Source organism: Eriocheir sinensis, chromosome 17 (assembly GCF_024679095.1).
Source record: "Eriocheir sinensis breed Jianghai 21 chromosome 17, ASM2467909v1, whole genome shotgun sequence".
Taxonomy (NCBI): domain Eukaryota; kingdom Metazoa; phylum Arthropoda; class Malacostraca; order Decapoda; family Varunidae; genus Eriocheir; species Eriocheir sinensis.
In genome coordinates, this window is record NC_066525.1 from 186,193 (window position 1) to 205,000 (window position 18,808).

An 18,808-nucleotide genomic window follows, 5' to 3' on the forward strand; every position below is an offset into this window, starting at 1 on the left:
TCTCTCAGTTCGGTCGCTTTTATCTCCCTCTTGATCTCCGCCGCTTCGATCAGTGACAGCCTACACACGCCCTGGCTGGCCTCGATGTCAATAACCCACGCGTATTTCATGGCATTGGGAGCTCTAGTAGTATTTAGGGATAGTTTAACACACATAGAGCAGGTTGGCAGGCCGAGGTACAGCAGAAATTACGTACGGTGTTGGGGTGGCTGCCAGCGAGCACCCACAGTACGTCGCCACCCATCCCCCGAGCGGCTGATGTGCGCACCGGACTTTAACTCCAAGTAAACACCACACGAGGGCTTTACGAGGGGCGCCAGGCATAGCAGAGGAAGGATAGCACATTAGCATTCTTCCTTCCTTCCTGATTCCTTCCCATTCAGTCCTGCTTCCTTTCCTTCCTGGGCACATAAGAAAAATCATCGTGCGTCTTTAAATCTCTTGACCGCGTGTGGCCCTGTCCACACACACACACACAGGGCGAAGTGGTCTTTTGCTCTCTCGTTCTTTGCCTCAAACTTCAACAGGAGGCTTTTCCGAGGAGAGAGAGAGAGAGAGAGAGAGAGAGAGAGAGAGAGAGAGAGAGAGAGAGAGAGAGAGAGAGTCATTAATTACTGGGAAACTTTAACTTACCTTATGCAACTCTGGGGTGACTGTTCAAGGTGCAAAAGTCGTGTAAGACTTTCACTAGGACCACAAAACAGTCCATGAAAAGCCCAGCAACTTCTACGAGAGGCTTTTCAAACGTGTGGACTGAGGCGCTTAAGAATAGTGACTTGAATCTGTCGCTCATGGGTGAAAAGTAAGGGAGAGCTCGGGGGACCTTATCTGACCCTTGTTTATGCCATGATCTGATCCCGCAGGGTTGCCAGGCCTTCTGATAACGATATACTACTACTACTACTACTACTACATCTCGTCTTCCTCCTTTTCCTCTTCCTCCTCCCCCTCCTTCTCCTCCTCCTCCTCCTCCTATTACTATTACTACTACTACTACTATTATTACTACTACTACTACTACTACTACTACTACTACTACTACTATTACTAATTTACTATTACTTCTTGTCTTCCTCCTTCTCCTCTTCCTCCTCCCCCTCCTTCTCCTCCTCCTCCTCCATCTCCTCCTCTTCCTCCTCCTCCTCCTACTACTACTACTACTTAATTCTCAAAATCAATGCTAGCGTCTAATACATGCCAGTAACAAGTATGACTCGCTTATATATAACTTGATGCTATTAAAGAGTTTCCTGGATTTACTCTATTAACAGGAGAAGGACATTTATGTGATATTTATTAAAGCATTGCATTGACAACCTTTCCCTATGGTTATTGACACATACGAGTGACCAAGGCTAGTGTTGTCTGTATAGGAGTCTCGCTTTTTTTATGTATTATTATTTTTTTACTCTATACGGTTTTCATTGAGAATAGTTCATTATATATATGCGGATTTAGCTCCACCGGTGTTTGGCTGGCTGGGTTTGCTTCTTTGAGTTACCCGCCATTGCAGCATCCAATCAGCGGCCATGTATGAAGTTTTATCCTGGCAAAGCATCAATAACACATATCAGCAATACAATTCTAGTATATTTTCAATCAACGTATATCTGAAAATTAAGAAAAAATAATTTCTAACTTGAAATAAATGCTATATAGTATCCCAAAGCCTCAAAATAAGTAAATCAGCATCACTTATTGGTTTGCCGGCACGCCGTCTCATCCCTTCTCTTCCCATCCTCAGCGGCCTAGGTGTGTTTGTGTGGCGGCGGCCACGCTTATTTTTCCCTCGTGTGCTGTTATTTTATTGAGTACATTTTCAGGAGTAGAAGTATTTGCTTGTCTTCGTGTGTAGCGTGTCCGGGGCGGCGTGGAGTGTGTGTGACGCGCCTGGGAGGAGAGTACCGGGTAGTGTTTACAGTGGCCGCGTGGTCCAGGCCGAGGGCGAGGGTATATAGCACGGTATATAGCTGCGGTGGTCACCTCCGTCCCGTGGGCCCGTGGTGGGAGGGAACCCTTGACCCGACGGTGTGGCACCCGGCACGGGGCCAGGCTGGCACCTGGGTCACCGCTGTGTGCCTTGTCCAGGTGTGCTGGGCACACTGACATACCCACGTGATTGATCTCTTTTGGTCCCTGATGCAGTGCAGCAGCAAATGACTTAAAAAACAACAACATATGGGTCGGGGTGGGGTGAAGCCCCCAGTTAGGGGGTTGTGGGAATTTAAGTTCTCCAGTGGGGGGTTCATGGGGGTGAAACTCCTTCATGAAGGAGGTTGAAAGTGACAGCCTCCTCACGAGGGGGTCAAGATTGACCAAGTCTCTTGGTTAAGGGTGTCAAAGTGTGCGAAACCCTCCTGTCAGGTAGGGAATGTTGTTAGATTAGGTTAGTGTGAGTTGATGAGGCGTGTGGTGAGGCTGGCAGAAACACACAGCCGAGGTCTGGACGGGGCGGGGGTGGCCCACTACACTGGCCGGTGGCAAGTGGTGGTGATGATGGGTGGTGTGGGGTGGTGGTGATGGGTGGTGCGGGGCGGCAGTGGTGGTGATGGGTGGTTCGGGGCGGCGGTGGTGGTGATGGGTGGTGTGGGGTGGCGGTGGTGGTAATGGGTGGTGCGGGGCGGCGGTGGTGGTAATGGGTGGTGCGGCGCAGCGGTGGGTGCATCAGTCATTGATAAGTCAGTCATTTAGTGATTTCTGGAGAATAAAACTTTCTACACAATCATGTGTGCAGCCGCTGGTGAAGGAGCGTTGCAGGGATGGTAAGGAAAGTGACTTCCCCGCACCACCAGCTGCCAGGCGATGGGCAGTGGAGCAGCCAGCGGGCAGTATTAGGGTGTCCTGACCCATTGCATTACCCCTGAAAGCCCTGAGCAGTATTAGTTGGATGTTTATTATTATATTCATTTTTACTTATTATTATTATCATTGCCTATCAGCACCAAAAATAGTTAGCTCTAGCTACTTAATTAGTTGTTTAAATCTCAGCATTGAGTAATTTACACTGAAATCTAACTAAATATGTATTTGCCACCCATGTAATGTATTTTTTTCTTTCAGGCAAGATGGCACCCAAGTATGACATGGCCGTGGGCCTGAACAAGGGCCACAAAGTAACCAAGAACACACGCAAGCCCAAGCCCAGCTCACGCAAGGGGGTAAGTCACCACCAGCAGGAGGAGGAGGGAGGGTGAGGTGACCAATTGGTATTCAACAACGTTACCAGATTATTGTATGCATAACATTGTATTTTCCGGTTTCTGGCCCATAAATATTGCTAAAAAGAGCATCAGTAATTACCGATTTTAACAATAATTATTTTTGCATATCGTTATCTTCGTGGGTGTGATAGTTTTTGGTCAGAAATTGGCAAAAACTACGCCAAGTACTATAATAGGTGCACCTGACAATCACCAAATGGGGGGGTACAAACTTGGTGGAGGGACTTTTTTGGCAGCCATAGCTGGTAATGGGCTAAATTGTAGCCTATCCAGATATTTTGCTTTTATTTATTAATGATCCACGAGACATCCTAGAGTTTAATCAAAGTATGTGCTTATCTTTGTATTCATTCATACACACACTGGTAATATTTCTGTGGTAATATTTCTGAGGTGTTTGATTCACTTGTTTGAGTGAAATTCTATTGTGAAAAACAGATGCATTCGTGTCAATAGTAAAAATGAAACTAGTAATGAAAGTTTTGCCACCATGGAATATACACAAATAGATAAATATGAAAGCTCACTTAGTCACAATAAGTGACATCACCTGCTTTGCACAGTAAAAATATGCTATTTGTGGTATCTGACACCCGCAAAATGGCGTATAGGCTGGCTCGGGCCTGTGGGCTACAGCCTCAACGTTGCCAGATTGTCGTACTCAGCCAATTATATTTCCCGACTTTCTACCCCTGAACTGTCTTCTGGGCTTCAATAACGAAACTAATTTATAGTTATCGTTAAAAGAGTTAGATCCTGATGTTTCTTGGCAATAGTTAGGCGTCAGACACCGGTAAATACTGTGCTCTGAGTACGATGACCTGGCAATGGTAGCTATACGTTTTTTCATGTTATTATTTTGTTGTTTATTCAATGTTCTGTTCAAGAAAAAGAATACCCATAATTTTAGTTAGTTTTTGGTTATAAGGATTCTTTACGAAATACAATTAGAACATTACCTTCTACTTGTTAGGAAACGTACTGAATCCTGGATCTGCTACAGTGATGTTAGGTGCGCCTATTGGGTAACGTTGGTATGCAAAGATTTGTTTTTTACCTGCCCTACAAATAACTACTTCTCTGCCTTAATTCCTTGTGGGGTTGGCCACTTGTATTTTTTTGCCAGTATCTTCTCTCCTCTGCATCCACACCTTGCTGCCTCATATGTCTTGGCTCTGTCCCATGCTAACTTGTCAAACAGGAACTTTTCATTGTATGTTTCTTTCCCAATATTTCTATTTTTCAGGGTTTTCCAAATTTGTTGTATATTAGTGATTGACCACCATGTTTTATTTGTACCATGTAACCCTGTGGTCAGTAACTACTAACTAATGGGGAGCATACGCCCGGGGGTGCATTGCTTCACTCACTTTCTGTCCATACGTACTGAAGGAGACTGCCAATCTTTCTCTACTCGGCTGGGAATTGAACCCGTGGCCTCTTGGTTGTGAGAAGAGTGTGCTAGTCAGTGTCCCATGGAACTTTGTGTGTATGTCATCAGAATGGCTCATGGGTTGTTTTAACATTGATATTTTCTTCCGTGTCTAGAGTGGTCTGCAGCTTGAAGTTAAAAATGTAGATAACCAGCTTGACATGTCAGGGTATAAATGAAAATATTGGGTCACTTAAACTTCAGTGTTTATTTATAAGAGTACATGACATTATTACATACATTTCTAGTACACACCATTTTTATATACATTTCTCTTTGCTGGAGTTTAGGCATCATACGTCTTGTACATGTCCAGCAATGTGATCGCCACAGGGCCTGGGTGACCTGACCTTGCCCTGTCTTTTAAAATGTTACATGGATTATAGTGAAAGTCTAATACCAGTTCCATGCTTGCAGAAAAACACCAAACACAACAAGTTTGTGCGGGACCTGGTGCGGGAGGTGATGGGCTTCGCTCCCTATGAGAAGCGCACCATTGAATTGCTGAAGGTCTCCAAGGACAAGAGGGCTCTCAAGTTCCTGAAGAAGCGAGTAAGTCCCTTTCCCCTCTGACTACATGATAAATTGCTACTCTTTCTTGATCATCATCATTTCACGTCCGTTTTAACTCTTCCTGAGCGGTTGGACGCTTTATGGCTCTCCTCCATTCTACTGTCTTCTTCCCGATGCTCTTCCAATCCCATCAATGCCAAGTCTTCCTGTATACACCTCCACGTTTTCCAAGTTCTTCCTGCTATATGTTACCTATAGCCAACATACATCAGATCATGGTGAATTACAGGCATACACACACACCTCAAAAAAAAACCTGTCTCCAATCTGGTTTCACTGTAGCAGGGAGGATGCGTCTTGGGAGGTTGTGTCCCTTTGCTCAACCTAATTATAATATGATGCGTGTTCTGTTGAAGTTGGCGGCAGTTATGGCATTGTCTAATGTACGTAGCCTTTCCAGTTCTCCATTTGTGGCCTCAGTGTGGCGAGTGGGTGTTGGTGTTCACTGTTTCACAAGATCTCTCTCAGTGCTGGGCTATCTTCAAGGGGAGGGAGACAGGTGAATGGTCAGCCTGTAAGGTGGCGGGCAGTATATGTGCAGCATGTGTGTGTGTGTGAATGTGAGTTTAGCAGCAATGCCACGTCCACACACTCACATACACTACCCACTCCCTTGCTGGCTGACTTCATTCTCCTATCTCTCCCCTTGAAGACAGTCCAGGAATCTCGTAAGACATCTCGACAAACCTGGAATACCAACACCCACTCACCACCCTTAAACACAAACAACAGCCTCTTAAGCACCCCTGAATCATTCTAGCTGTTCTAATTAAGCATGTTTGATTGTTTTCTCTAGTTTTGATGTATGTAATACAGGTTGTTCCTGCCAGAAGTAATTTTCCAAGGGGGGTAAATTTTAGGAAATCTCAAACACACGTTGTGCTGGTTTTCAAAACAGAAACGTGTCTCAAGAAAACAAAATCCTTATTCGAAAACTGTAAGGCAATAGACAAATTCTGACACTAAAATCATCTAGCTTGTTGCAACTGGCTACGAGTTATCAACTTGTCAACTTTTTATCCACTTTTTGTCCGAAGTCACCCCGGTTTACGGTGACTAGGGTTCCTCTCGTTCTCCTTGTCAAACCCTCTTGCTGGCTTCTTTAGTGCTCTTTAATCTCCTTCCTGAATCTATAATATCCTTAAATTTGCATCCTTATTCCTGCTTTCTCTCTCTCTCTCTCTCTCTCCTCTTCTCTTCTCTCTCGTTATATCCTCGCTTCCTTCCTCTGTTCACTCCTTGTCCTTCCCTCACTTTCTCCCTTCCTCAGGTCATCAAGTGCCCCTTTTAACCTTCCCATTGCAGATCCTTCCTCCTCACCCCAAACTTCACTTCCTCTCCTGTCAGTGCATCCTAAACTTATATATCCTTATCCCAGTTCCTCCTCAACCCCATCTTATACCCTCTTAATCCACCTCTCAGTTCTTCTTAATCCCATCTTTACCTCCCCCTTCTTCCCTCATGACCCCCAACCACACCTCCTTCACACTGCACCTTGGTAACGCTCCTCTCTTTTCCTCCTCAGCTCGGCACTCACATCCGCGCCAAGAGGAAGCGTGAGGAGATGCAGCGTGTAATGGGCCAGCAGAGGAAGGCCGCCGCAGCTGCCGCCGCCGCCGCCGCTGCTGCCGCTGCCCACAAATAAAGTGTAAATTAGAAATAAAGAAAAAAAGGCCAGCACCGTTTTTCAATATCAACTAGGTGGGTAAGGGGGAGAGAGAGAGAGTGAGGGAGAGAGAGGAGTCACAGTACCATCAGGGTCATAAAACTACCCCTGGAAAGGCCAAAAAACTCCCAGGAAAGCCTTGTCAAATATGTGATGAACTTGGCTGCTGAGATGCATAAGAATGTGACCCACTGATTCATTGCTACTCAGTTATACTAATGAGGCACAAGCAATTTGCCCAGATAATGGCAACAAGGGGTTTGCTACAACTGAAAACCTGCATCTTGTCACCCATAGGAATTCTGAACTCCCCATACAAGCCAAGTTTATCCAATGCTACCCCCCTTTCCCATCATGCTTCTACCTACCTACCTGCTATGTTTGATCAATAATAAGTCCTGTCAGAGGTGAGCAACACTTGACATGACTCAAATAACACTTACAATGGCAGAATGGTTATGAAAACTACCCCTGGAAGTGCTCAAAACTACGAAAGCCTTGTCAGATAGGTGAGTTTGGGCGCTGGAGTGTTTGAATAAGAAATAAAATCCTATCGGGTGAAGAAGCATTCATTTCGGGCGGGTACTTGCCGGTGAATGGCCCTGACAAGTCTTATATTAATGCCATCAGTGCCCTATCAATGTTTGCACCCGCCCTTACAGCTGTGAAGTGAGAGAACAATGTAGATGAGACTTAACTTGTATTTTAAACTTGTCCTTAGTCTGTCCGTGTGCAGTGGGGCAGCAGAGTAGAGGATGACAAGTCTTATATCAATGCCGTCAGTGCCTAATCAATGTTTGCACCAGCCCTTAACAGCTGTGAAATAAGAGTGTAGATAATGGAGACTTAACATGTACCTTTAAACTTGTCCCTAGTCTGTCCATGTGTAGTGAGGCAGCAGAGTAGAGGATGACAAGTCTTATATCAATGCCGTCAGTGCCTAATCAATGTTTGCACCAGCCCTTAACAGCTGTGAAATAAGAGTGTAGATAATAGAGACTTAACATGTACTTTTAAACTTGTCCCTAGTCTGTCCATGTGTAGTGAGGCAGCAGAGTAGAGGACGACAGGCTAACATGCACCTCACCATCTTACACTCAACGGCAAAAACCTTGGAGTAGATGTGGATGCTGTGGTCGTTCCTGGCGCCGAGATGGGATGCTGAGATGAGGCTGGGATACAACAGATCACGCCACTGGATGCTGGAGATGATGTCTGCTCTGTTCCTCCTGCTAGCGGTCCACTTAATCATCTTTCTGCAATGAGATGATAATAGTAACACACGCACCTCCACGTAGACTCAGGGACGATATTTTTTTCATTGTTACTTTTCTTATTTCTCTTCCTTGATCTTTTTTTTCTTCCCTTTCTCTCTCCCTTGTAATTTTTCTTCTCCACTTTCCCTCCCTTCCTTGAATACCTCCTCTTTTTTCTTCCTCCCTCCTTTTTTTCCTCCCTTTCTTCCTCCTTCCCTTTCTGATACTCTTTCTTTCTTCTGGACTTTCAATTTGTCTCCATAATTCCTTTCCTTTTTCCTTCCCTACTTCATCCCTCCCATTCCTCTCTCCCTTTCCTTCCCTCCCTCCTTCCTTCCATTCGTCTCCATCCCTCTCACCCTTTCCTTCCCTCCTTCCTCCCTTCCTTTCCTCTTCCTTCATCCCTTTTTCCTTCCTCTCCCGTTCTTTCCCTACATATCTCTCCTTCCTTCCCTCCCATTTTTCCTCCTTCCTTTCTCCCTCCCTCCCTGGTAGCTACTCTCTCCCTTCCTCCCTTCCTTTTTCTTCCCTCCCTTCCAGTACATTCTTTCTCTCGCTAACTTGGTCCAGACTTTCAAGACAAATGACTCAAACTTGTGGCGGCTGTTCCAAGAGGGTGTCGCGGCGGGATACGGAACTCAAGCCTTTTTAAGTAGGATCAAATGCCCCCTACTGAGGTATTTAAGAGCAGCCAAATCTGATTACGACCGCAAGTTTTAAAGATTTCCCGTTTTTCCATATTTCCTTTTTCGCTTCCTCTCCTTGTCTCGCTCTCGGTCGGTCGGTCGGTCGGTCGGTAGGTCGCTCTCTCTCTCTCTCTCTCTCTCTCTCTTGGTCACCCATTCGTCGATCCTTCCTTTCTTCCTTCCATTCTTTTTTCCGCCCTTGATCGAGTTCCAATTAGAAGCTCCGTGTTAACCTTCCCCTCTCGCTTATTGATGAGGTGGGTGCGAAACTTTTAACCTGAGACCCAACCCGTGAGCGACCCAGCCATAAACACTCCACGCCGCGCGCCACGTAACCTCCCTCCCACCCCCTCTCGATAGGAAGGGAAAAATAATCAGGTAGAAGTTGATTGATAAGTATTCTGAGGGAGTTATTGGCTCTGATCCGCCCCGAATGTGTGATGGTGTAAGTTTTCTGAGAGAGATCGTCAATTTTTCGTCCCTTTTCGCTGAAAGAGTCAAGTGGGCCGAGAGAGAGAGAGAGAGAGAGAGAGAGAGAGAGAAATTACCGCTGACACCATTACACAGATTCTCCATTTTAACATTAGGTTCAAACGCTCGCCGGTTAAGTTGAGGTTACGTACATGTCACTGACCTCAAGGCACTCTTCATAACGCCTTATGTCCAACCTCACTGACTCAAAGCATAAATTATCCGTTCTCTCTCTCTCTCTCTCTCTCTCTCTCTCTCTCTCTCTCCTTAAGCGACTTCCTTCCATCCTTTCTTTATTTCCTATCTCCTTTCCTTCCTTCCTTCCTTCCCTCCTTCATTCACTTCTCTCTTTTTCATGTATCTTCCTTCTTCCTTCCTTTTCTTTCTCTCTCCTTCGCTTCCTTTCCTTCCTTCCTTCAAAAGTTTAAGTATTTCCTATCTCCCATTTTTCCAGACACTTACTCGACAAGTCAGATATTTCTAGCATCGAGTTCATCAACCCCGCAAATCATATCAACACTAAATCGTTACTTGTTAAGCCCTTCAGTGCGTCAACCTCTCCCATTACCAACCTAGGTCACAATTCGATATCTCACACAAGATCTAGGATGCTGGGAAGGGCGGAGAGAGGAAAGGGAGGAATAGGAGAAAGGGGAAATGCTGGATATATTATCAACCTAAATCGTTACTTGTCAAAGCCTCAGTGGGTCATCCTCTCCCATTACCAGCCAAGGCCATCACTTGTCACCTCGCACAAGATCTGGGAAGCTGGGAAGGGCGGAGAGATGAAAGGGAGGAAGGGGAAGTGCTGGATATATGTCATTATCAACATAGATCGTTGCTTGTTAAGCCCTTCAGTGCGTCAACCTCTCCCATTACCAGCCAAGGTCATAATTCGATATCTCACACAAAATCTAGGATGCTGGGAAGGGCGGAGAGAGGAAAGGGAGGAATAGGAGGAAGGGGGAAGTGCTGGATATATGTCATTATCAACCTAAATCGTTACTTGTCAAAGCCTCAGTGCGTCAACCTCGCCCATTACCAGCCAAGACCATTACTCGTCACCTCGCACAAAATCTAGGAAGCTGGGACGAGCAGAGAGATCAAAGGGAGAGGAAAATGATGCTGGGTATAACATAAGTACATTAGAACATAACGAGTCTGTACGAAGTGGTTATACAAGGTAGTTCCCATATATCTAACCCCACATAACTTCACCATCCACGAACTTATCTAACCTTGTATGAGGAGGCAGAGAGCGAGGATCAATGACCAGGGAACAAGGCATCTACTTAACGTTTTGAACTATCATAGGGCCATTATCGGGTCACTGGGTAGAGGTTGCACTGATCAAGGTCACATCCCACACCTGCGGCAGTCAGTGACATCCTTCATCTTTATTCACTTTGATAATACAATGACCTACCTGGGAAATACCGGCTTCGTGTAACTTTCTCTGGAGGATGTCAGTGTGTGGATGCTGCTTCCCCCTTCGCGGCTCTAGGTCACAGCACACACCAAGGGTAACCAGTGACATTCTTCATCTGTATTAACTTAGATAATGCAATGACCTACCTGAGGATCGCCGGCTTCGTGTAACTTTCTCTGGAGGATGTCAGTGGGTGGATGCTGGTTTCCCCTGCGCGGCTCAAAGTCACAGCACACACCAGCGGCCCCCAGCAGCATCCTTCCTGCCTGACTCAACCTGTACGCACTGAGCTGGCTGGGAGGGGCCGGGTTCGTGCAACTCTTGGACTCCTCCGACCAACACAGCATCGAGGGTGATTACTACGTACGTGACTATTCTGTCAGACACAAGGCTTGGTGATGTATAAGGACTTGGTGACTAATTTTAGGAAGGCATAAGATCTTTGCCGACTAGTTTCCAGGATGACAACCCTTGACGGCGTGCAGGTAGCTAGTTTGAAGAAGGAACACAAGCTTTGCCGGGTTGTTTCGAGAGTGACGACCCCTTGACGATGTAAAAGTCCTTGCTGACGAGCCTTATGAGGGACTAAGATCTTTGGCACATAGTTACGAGTGTGATATCCTTACCGAAACGAGATATAGGGAAGCAACAGAAAGGCGACACTAGCGAGGGATATAAAAGAAGCCGTCCGTATCCATATCAACATTTATTTACAGGAATATCTAAAAAAAATGGGTACATAGGCCTACATACATACAACCTCTGCCCCCGTGACGCCCCACCTGCTGGTCCTCCCCCTGGGCCGCGCAAGTGGGGGAGGGGTGTCCAAGGGTTCGGCTGGGGGGGGGAGGAGGAGGAGGAGGAGACGAAAGAAGGAAAAAAAAAATAGGACAGAAATAAAACAAAAACAAATGTAGAGAGAAATATTAAGGAAAAAGAGAGAGAGAGAGAGAGAGAGAGAGAGAGAGAGAGAGAGAGAGAGAGAGAGAGAGAGAGAGAGAGAGAGAGAGAGAGATGAGAAAAGGAGATAAAGGGAGGCGCGTAAGGCCTTATGTGTATACGTGTGTGTGTGTGTGTGTGTGTGTGTGTGTGTGTGTGTGTGTGTGTGTGTGTGTGCAAGGAGTAGGGATGTGAGTTTCGGTTCGACCGAACAAGAACGGACACGGGGGTGTCACACAGCGCCTCGTCGTGATCTATGACGAAAAAAAAGAAAAAAAGAATCACACAAATACACAAAATTGCAGTAAACACTCAAACAAATATCTCAAAAATAAACTGGACACAAAAGTATAATAAATCCAGAAAATAGCTTGTCATAATCATATGACACAAATATAGATATACCCTCCTGCTGTCCACCTATTTATTATTGTCGCCTGAGTATGGGAATCATCCGGTACTCAGTCTTCAAATGAAATCAACACCGAATCACACGGGCTGCAGTGATCACGGTTAACCCCACCAGTACGTATTTCAGGGTGGACCTTGTTTTCGCGACATGAAGTCACATACGCTTCTGTATTCAGGCTTGGATGTCACTAAAGCAGTGATATCAAACCTACCTTAAATTAAATTGCTTTTGCGACATTCCATGATGCATGGTGAAGCCCCCTCCTCCAAGATTTATCCCCTAGTATCACTAGTGGTAACGGGCCCTTATCCGAAGACGGCACAAATGCTCCCTCCCTGTATGGGGGAGCAAGGGCGTAGTCCAATGGCGGCTCGTAGCAGGATGCCGACAGACCGACTCTGTCGGCGATCGAAATCTACCCGACCGCTCACCTCCTCCTCCTGTTTTTTTTTTTTTCTCTCTCTCTCTCTCTCTCTCTCTCTCTCTCTCTCTCTCTCTCTCTCTCTCTCTCTCTCTCTCTCTCTCTCTCTCTCATTATTACATTTATTTAAGTTATGATCTAATTCATCACAAGTGGTCCATTATTCTCTCTCTCTCTCTCTCTCTCTCTCTCTCTCTCTCTCTCTCTCTCTCTCTCTCTCTCTCTCTCTCTCTCTCTCTCTCTCACACACACACACACACACACACACACACACACACACACACACACACACGAAACCCTTTGTCACCAACCTTAGATTTCCTTCATCAAGTTGACATCAGTGAAACAACTATTTATAGAAGACCTTCGGAGACCTATCGGCGGGCTGGCTGGGTGGTAGTGGTGGTGGTGGAGGTGGTGGTGGTTGTTCTGCTGGTTGAGTTGGTGGTCCGGCTGGTGGTGATCTTGGTGGTGGTGGTGGTTTCGCTTCCTGTTGGTCTCCTCCGTGGTGGTGTTGTTGGTGGTGATGGTGGTGGTGGTGGTGCTGAATGTTGCCGTGGGAGCTGTTGTTGTTGTTGTTGGTGGTGGTGGTGGTGGTGTTGGAGTCCATTCAAATTTGAAAAAGAAGAGAAAAAAGAAGGAAAAGATGTTAGACGAGGAAGTTTGGAGTTTGAAAAAAAAGGAAAAGAAGTTAGACGAGGAAGTTCCGAGTTTGAAAAAAAAAGAAGAAAAATAAGTTAGACGTGGAAGTTCAGAGTTTGCAAAATAATAAAAAAAGAAGGAAAATAAGTTAGAGGAGGAATTTTTTTCGTGTTTGTAAAATAATTAAAAAGGACAGTAAGTTGGACGAGGAAGTTCATTCGCGTTTATAAAAGAAACGAAGAAGGAAATGTTAGGCGAGGAAGTTCAGTTTGAAAATAGAAATAAAAACATAATTAAAAAAAGTTATATGAGAGAGTTAACCACGCTCAGAAAAGGAGAAAAAAAAAAATCACACGAGAGGAATAGAAAAAAAAATAATATACGTTTGCAAGCACAGGCTCATTTTACATTCACGGAAGAAATAAAGTAAGTTAGACGAGGAAATCCATTTACGTCTGAAAATAAAAGCACACAAAAATCAAGGAACCAAAGAAAGATTAAACACAAAATAAAATTAACGGAAAAAAAACGATGAAACACACACAAAAAAGATGACGGAAAACAACAAAAAATAAAATAAACACCCTAGAAAATGAAAAAAAAAAGATTAAGCAAAAAAAAAAAAAGTTGGAAAAGAAAAAATAAACACAAGAAACCAGACAGAAAACAAACAATAAACACAAAAAAGAAGAAGAAAAAGAAGGTAAAAAAACCCCGACAAAAGTAAAAAATAAAGTTTGAAAAAAGAAGAAGAAATAAAATAAGTTAGACGAGGAAATTCATTTACGTTTGAAAATAAAAGAATCAAGAAAAGTTAGACGTGAAAATATATTAGAGATGAGGGAGTTCACTCGAGTTTGAAAATAAGAAAAATAAAAACAGAAATAAAATAAGTTAGACAGGAAAGTTAACCACACTCGGGAAAGGATAATCAAGACAGACATGTGGAAAAGGAAAATCATAAGCTACACACACACATTTGCAAGCACTGACTTATTAAACATTCTAGGAACTATTTGGGCTTTTGATGTTGTGTTGAGCGCCGCGTGAAATCCGCCCCGAACCGTGAATCAAGGCTTTCAACACTTAATCCGCTTAACAGATTAATAAGTTTCCGTTCAGCTCCTCCGCCCATGTTACAAGCTCTCCCTTTCTAGTCCATTGCTTTGAGGTCCGTAGCAACACTGCCAGCATGCATAGAGATAGTGTTAGTATATCAGTATATTTTCCTGCTAAACACTGTCCCTATAAAAAAGAGTTCAGATGAGTGGCCACAAGAGAGGTCAAGTCGTAGGCAGGAGAAAATACAGACGAAGGAAGGCTGTCCCAGAGTTTACCAATGCAGGAGATTAAAGAATGAAGATGCTGGCTAACTCTTGCATAAGGGATTTGGACAGTATAGAGATGAACTAGACTAGAAAGTCGAGTGTAGCGGGCCGCGGGAGGGAGAGGGAGGGAGGCATTCAGTTAGCAAGTTCAGAAGATCTGTCAGCATGAAAATACCGCTAGAAGATAGAAAGAGAACCAGTCTAGTAAGCATGGAGATAAAGTTAGTATAGTACGCATAGAATCAGTCAGTCAGTCAATACATATATTCCCTCACGTCGCTACCTGGAGTCTGAAGGGCCAGTACAGCCTTAGCGGAGCCGCCTCGCCCGCAACCACCTCCTCCTCCGCTACTGTTGCTGTCACTTCTTCGCACGAGCCGCCACTTCGCCGAGCCGCGGGTGTCCCTGAGGCTGCCGTAAGGGGGCTGAGGGAAGAGAGAGAGAGAGAGAGAGGGGGGGGGGGGGGGAAGGAAAGAGAATGAGAAAGTAAGAGAGAAAGAGAGAGAGAGAAGAAGAGAGAAAAATGGTGTTAATATTGTTACTTATTATTATTTTATCGTTTCTATTATAAAAAAAACTTCAAACCTCTAAACAAACACCCACTCGTACTCTTCCCACTCCACACCCACTCCACACACCCACCTGCAGTAGCTTAAGTTCGGCGTCCTCCATCTCCACCACGCCTCGCTGTCCGTCCTGCTTCGCTCGCATCCCCACCGCCGCCGCTCGACTCGGACTCTGCACTGCAACACAACGAAGAGCAACACTGCACCACCACGCCTTACACAACACTGCAATACCCTGAGACGCCCTATAACATAGCCCAACACACGGTAACACACACCAACACAACTCAGTACCCTGAAACACTCATATACAAACAAACTCTGCATTTCTCTTTTATTCTACGAGACTATACTTCGTTGTGGCCTAGAATCCGTGTATATTTAAAGATATCGGAGCCTCAGTTCGCCTCTTTGAAAAGCCTCTCGCAGAAGTTGCTTGCTGGACTTTTCATGGACTGTTTAGTGATCCCAGTGATAGTTTTACACGACTTCTGCGCCTTGAACGGGAAATACATCCATGAAAACCTAGTTAATCTTCTATGCGGCCCTAGGAAATAGTCGTAATGGGAGTTGGTGGGATTTTCATGGACTGTTTAGTGATCCCAGTGATAGTTCTACACGACTTCTGCGCCTTGAACGGGAAATATATCCATGAAAACCCAGTTAATCTTCTCTGTGGCCCTGGGAAACAGTCGTAATGGGAGCCCGAGACGTTCAAGAAACCACCCCTTTGCAACGTTACCAAATTATCGTACTCAGCCCCGCAGCACATTGTATTTTCTGGTTTCTGACTCACAGCTATCGCAAACAAACACCAATAAGTAAAGCTTTTAACGATAACTTTAACTAAAATCTCGTTATCTGTGTGGGTAGGAGAGTTTTGGGCCCTGGAACTGATAAATGCGATGTTTTGAGAACGATAATATGGTAACGCTGCCCCTTGGTCCACTCTCCCTCACCCTCGCCTTCCCTTCCAACTCGCCCTCCCATTTTTCACGTCGCCCGAGTTATTTTCTCCGGGCCCGGCGCCAAGGACAATGTCGCCCCCCGCCGCGCCGCTCAAGTGGAGATTAATCAAATCCTTCCTTTCCACGGCTGCGGCAGATTCTTGGACCGAGTTTTTTTTTCCCCTCGATAAGTTTCTCCCCTTCCGTGTTTTTGTTTGGAAGGTCTGGCGGAGGTGTGATGATCGTGGTGGTGGCGGTGAGATTAATAAAAAATAATAAAAATAACAAAATAGAATGATAATGGAGATAAATATAAAAGTAAGTTGGGAATTACACGTGTAGTGGGTTATTATTTTTTTAGGAGGAAGATGAGGAGGAGGAGGAGGAGGAGGAGGTGGAGGAGGAGGAGGTTCATGACTCTAAGATTGATGTCCACTTGGCAGCACTACAACTTGAATTGGCTCTGGTGGTGGTGGTGGTGGTGGTGGTGGAGGGAGCCTGATTTAGGTCATGTATGTATAAAAAACAATAGTATATATTTTTAAGGTCATAATGTACCTGTTGTTGTTGTTGTTGTTGTTGTTGTTGTTGTTGTTGTTGTTTTCAGACTATTAATAATACAACCGATATATTATTCTTATTATTGTGATAATTTATAAAGTAAAAAGCCCTATTATTATTATTATTATTATTATTATTATTATTATTATTATTATTATTATTATTATTATTATTATTATTCTCTCTCTCTCTCTCTCTCTCTCTCTCTCTCTCTCTCTCTCTCTCTCTCTCTCTCTCTCTCTCTCTCTCTCTGCGGTAATGGAGTCTTCATGAAAATTAGTATCGTGAAAAAACTGGTCAGAAAAAAACGTCGTGTATTCGCTTATCGCTTTCCGTTATCGAGAGCTGGAAATAATAGCCAGAAAAAGTGTATTAATAAATCTATAGTCTGTTCACGGAGCCTGTTCATCTGGCGCCTAGGCATCGTTTGTTACGGCTCCTGTGATTGGCTGCAGCCCTCCCTCACTCACATGTCCGCCGTGACGCTACACACTTGTATTTTCTTCGTCATAGCTCGTCTCTTATTCACGACCGACCACTTTAGTTGTGTGTGTGTGTTTCGGGCACTCATCAGTAATTTTTTTATTGTAGTTGGGATAATGCATAAGCGTTTTCGTTTGTAGACGATGAATGCAGCGAAAGAAGTGCTTTTCTTATTCCAATTTACAACTAAGTAATCTATTCTTCGTTCCTTATATTTTCTAGTCATTTCGTTTTATTAACATCTATGCTCGTCTTTTTGGTGCTTTTCTTATTGCAATCTATAACTAACTAATCTATTCTTCGTTCCTTATATTTTCCAGGTATTTCTTTTTATTAACTTGTATGCTTGTCTTTTTTGTGCTTTTCTTATTCCAATCCAAACATAAGGGTTAATGAAAAGAAATAACTAAAAAAATATAAAGAACGAAGAATAGATTAGTTAGTTATAGATTATAATAAGAAAAGCACCAAAAAGACGAGCATATAAGTTAATAAAATAAATAACTAAAAAATAAAAGGAACGCAGGATAGATTACTTAGTTATAGATTGGAATAAAGAAGGTACTAAAAAGACGAGCATGTGTCATGTGTCGTCGCTGTACACATCCTTAGAAACCGTTCTGTGTTATGCTCATGTCGCGTTTTATCTATAATCTGATCGCACCATAGCGTTCAGGAGACTTTGCTCTATGAGATGAAATTATTTATTTCAACCCTGGTTCAAAGACTGCTGAGAAAAGCGATGATAAGGAAACACACACACAACTAAAGTGGTCTGTCGTGAATAAGAGACGAGCTATGACGAAGTGTGGATTGTCACGGCGGACATGAATGGCATGTGAGTGAGGGAGGGCTGGAGCCAATCACAGGAGCCGTAACAAACGCTGCCTAGGCGCCAGATGAACAGGCTCCGTGAACAGACTATAGCTCTTTTTTCTTTCTTCTCTCTCTCTCTCTCTCTCTCTCTCTCTCTCTCTCTCTCTCTCTCTCTCTCTCTCTCTTTATTCTTTTGTTTTTCTTCGTCTTTTTCTTCTTCGTCTTCAGCATCACCCTTCCCCCTCCTCTCCTCCTCCCCCTCCTCCTCCTCCTCCACTTCCTCTGTTCCCTCCTCCTCCTCTGTTTCCTCCAGCTCTTCCACCACCTCTTCTTTCTCCTCCACTTCCTCTACCTCCATCCTGCCTCTCTTTCTTCTCCTCCTCCTCTTCCTCTACCCAGGCTAATCCGCAGGTATATATCACAAACTTTCTAAACAACAACTACCAACAAACACACAAACAAACTTACTAAAGACGTATATGTTAGCAGGATTTGGCTCGATAAACGCACATACATACATGCACGCCGGCACACACACACGCACACACATACATACATACACACGCACACACACATTATGGAAGCAGTAGAATTTTTTATTTTTTTGTATTTCCTTCCTTCCATCCTCCTCCTCCTCCTTTTTTTCCTCCTCCTCTTCTCCCTTTCTCTCTTTTCTTCCTTCTCCCTCAATCGTTTTTTCCTTCTTCCTTCCCTCCTTTCTTCCTCTTCTCCTCCATCCTTTCTCTCTCTCTCTCTCTCTCTCTCTCTCTCTCTCTCTCTCTCTCTCTCTCTCTCTCTCTCTCTCTCTCTCTCTCTCTCTCTCTCTCTCTCTCTCTCTCTCTCTCTCTCTCTCTCTCTCTCTCTCTCCCCACCTCCTCCTCCTCCCCCTCCTCCTTCCTTTACACACACACACACACACACACACACACACACACACCACTTGACATAATTACCAGCAC

The 18,808-nt window shown here is 44.5% G+C and overlaps 2 protein-coding genes across 3 annotated transcripts in view; one reads left to right on the forward strand and one right to left on the reverse strand.

The window, feature by feature from the left end:
• The first annotated feature begins 1,697 nt into the window (after positions 1-1,697).
• On the forward strand, positions 1,698-6,903 carry LOC126999686 (60S ribosomal protein L36-like). Of its 2 annotated transcripts, XM_050862417.1 has the most exons (4): positions 1,698-1,752; positions 3,061-3,158; positions 5,071-5,205; positions 6,752-6,903. In XM_050862417.1, the coding sequence occupies exons 2-4, from the start codon at positions 3,066-3,068 to the stop codon at positions 6,869-6,871; spliced, it is 348 nt and encodes a 115-aa protein (XP_050718374.1). In that variant the 5' UTR covers positions 1,698-1,752; positions 3,061-3,065; the 3' UTR covers positions 6,872-6,903. The 2 variants fall into 2 exon arrangements, with proteins under 2 accessions (XP_050718374.1, XP_050718373.1); XM_050862416.1 differs by lacking the exon at positions 1,698-1,752 and having other exon boundaries at positions 3,027-3,158.
• Positions 6,904-12,775: 5,872 nt separating this feature from the next.
• Positions 12,776-18,808, reverse strand: part of LOC126999687 (substance-P receptor-like) — a 72,598-nt gene continuing 66,565 nt past the window's right edge. Inside the window, exons 9-11 of the mRNA XM_050862421.1 lie at positions 15,119-15,219; positions 14,760-14,901; positions 12,776-13,069 (exon numbers count right to left, since the gene is read on the reverse strand). Coding sequence (XP_050718378.1) covers positions 12,819-13,069; positions 14,760-14,901; positions 15,119-15,219 — 494 coding nt within the window. The 3' untranslated portion in view covers positions 12,776-12,818. The remainder of the gene's footprint in view (positions 13,070-14,759; positions 14,902-15,118; positions 15,220-18,808) is intronic.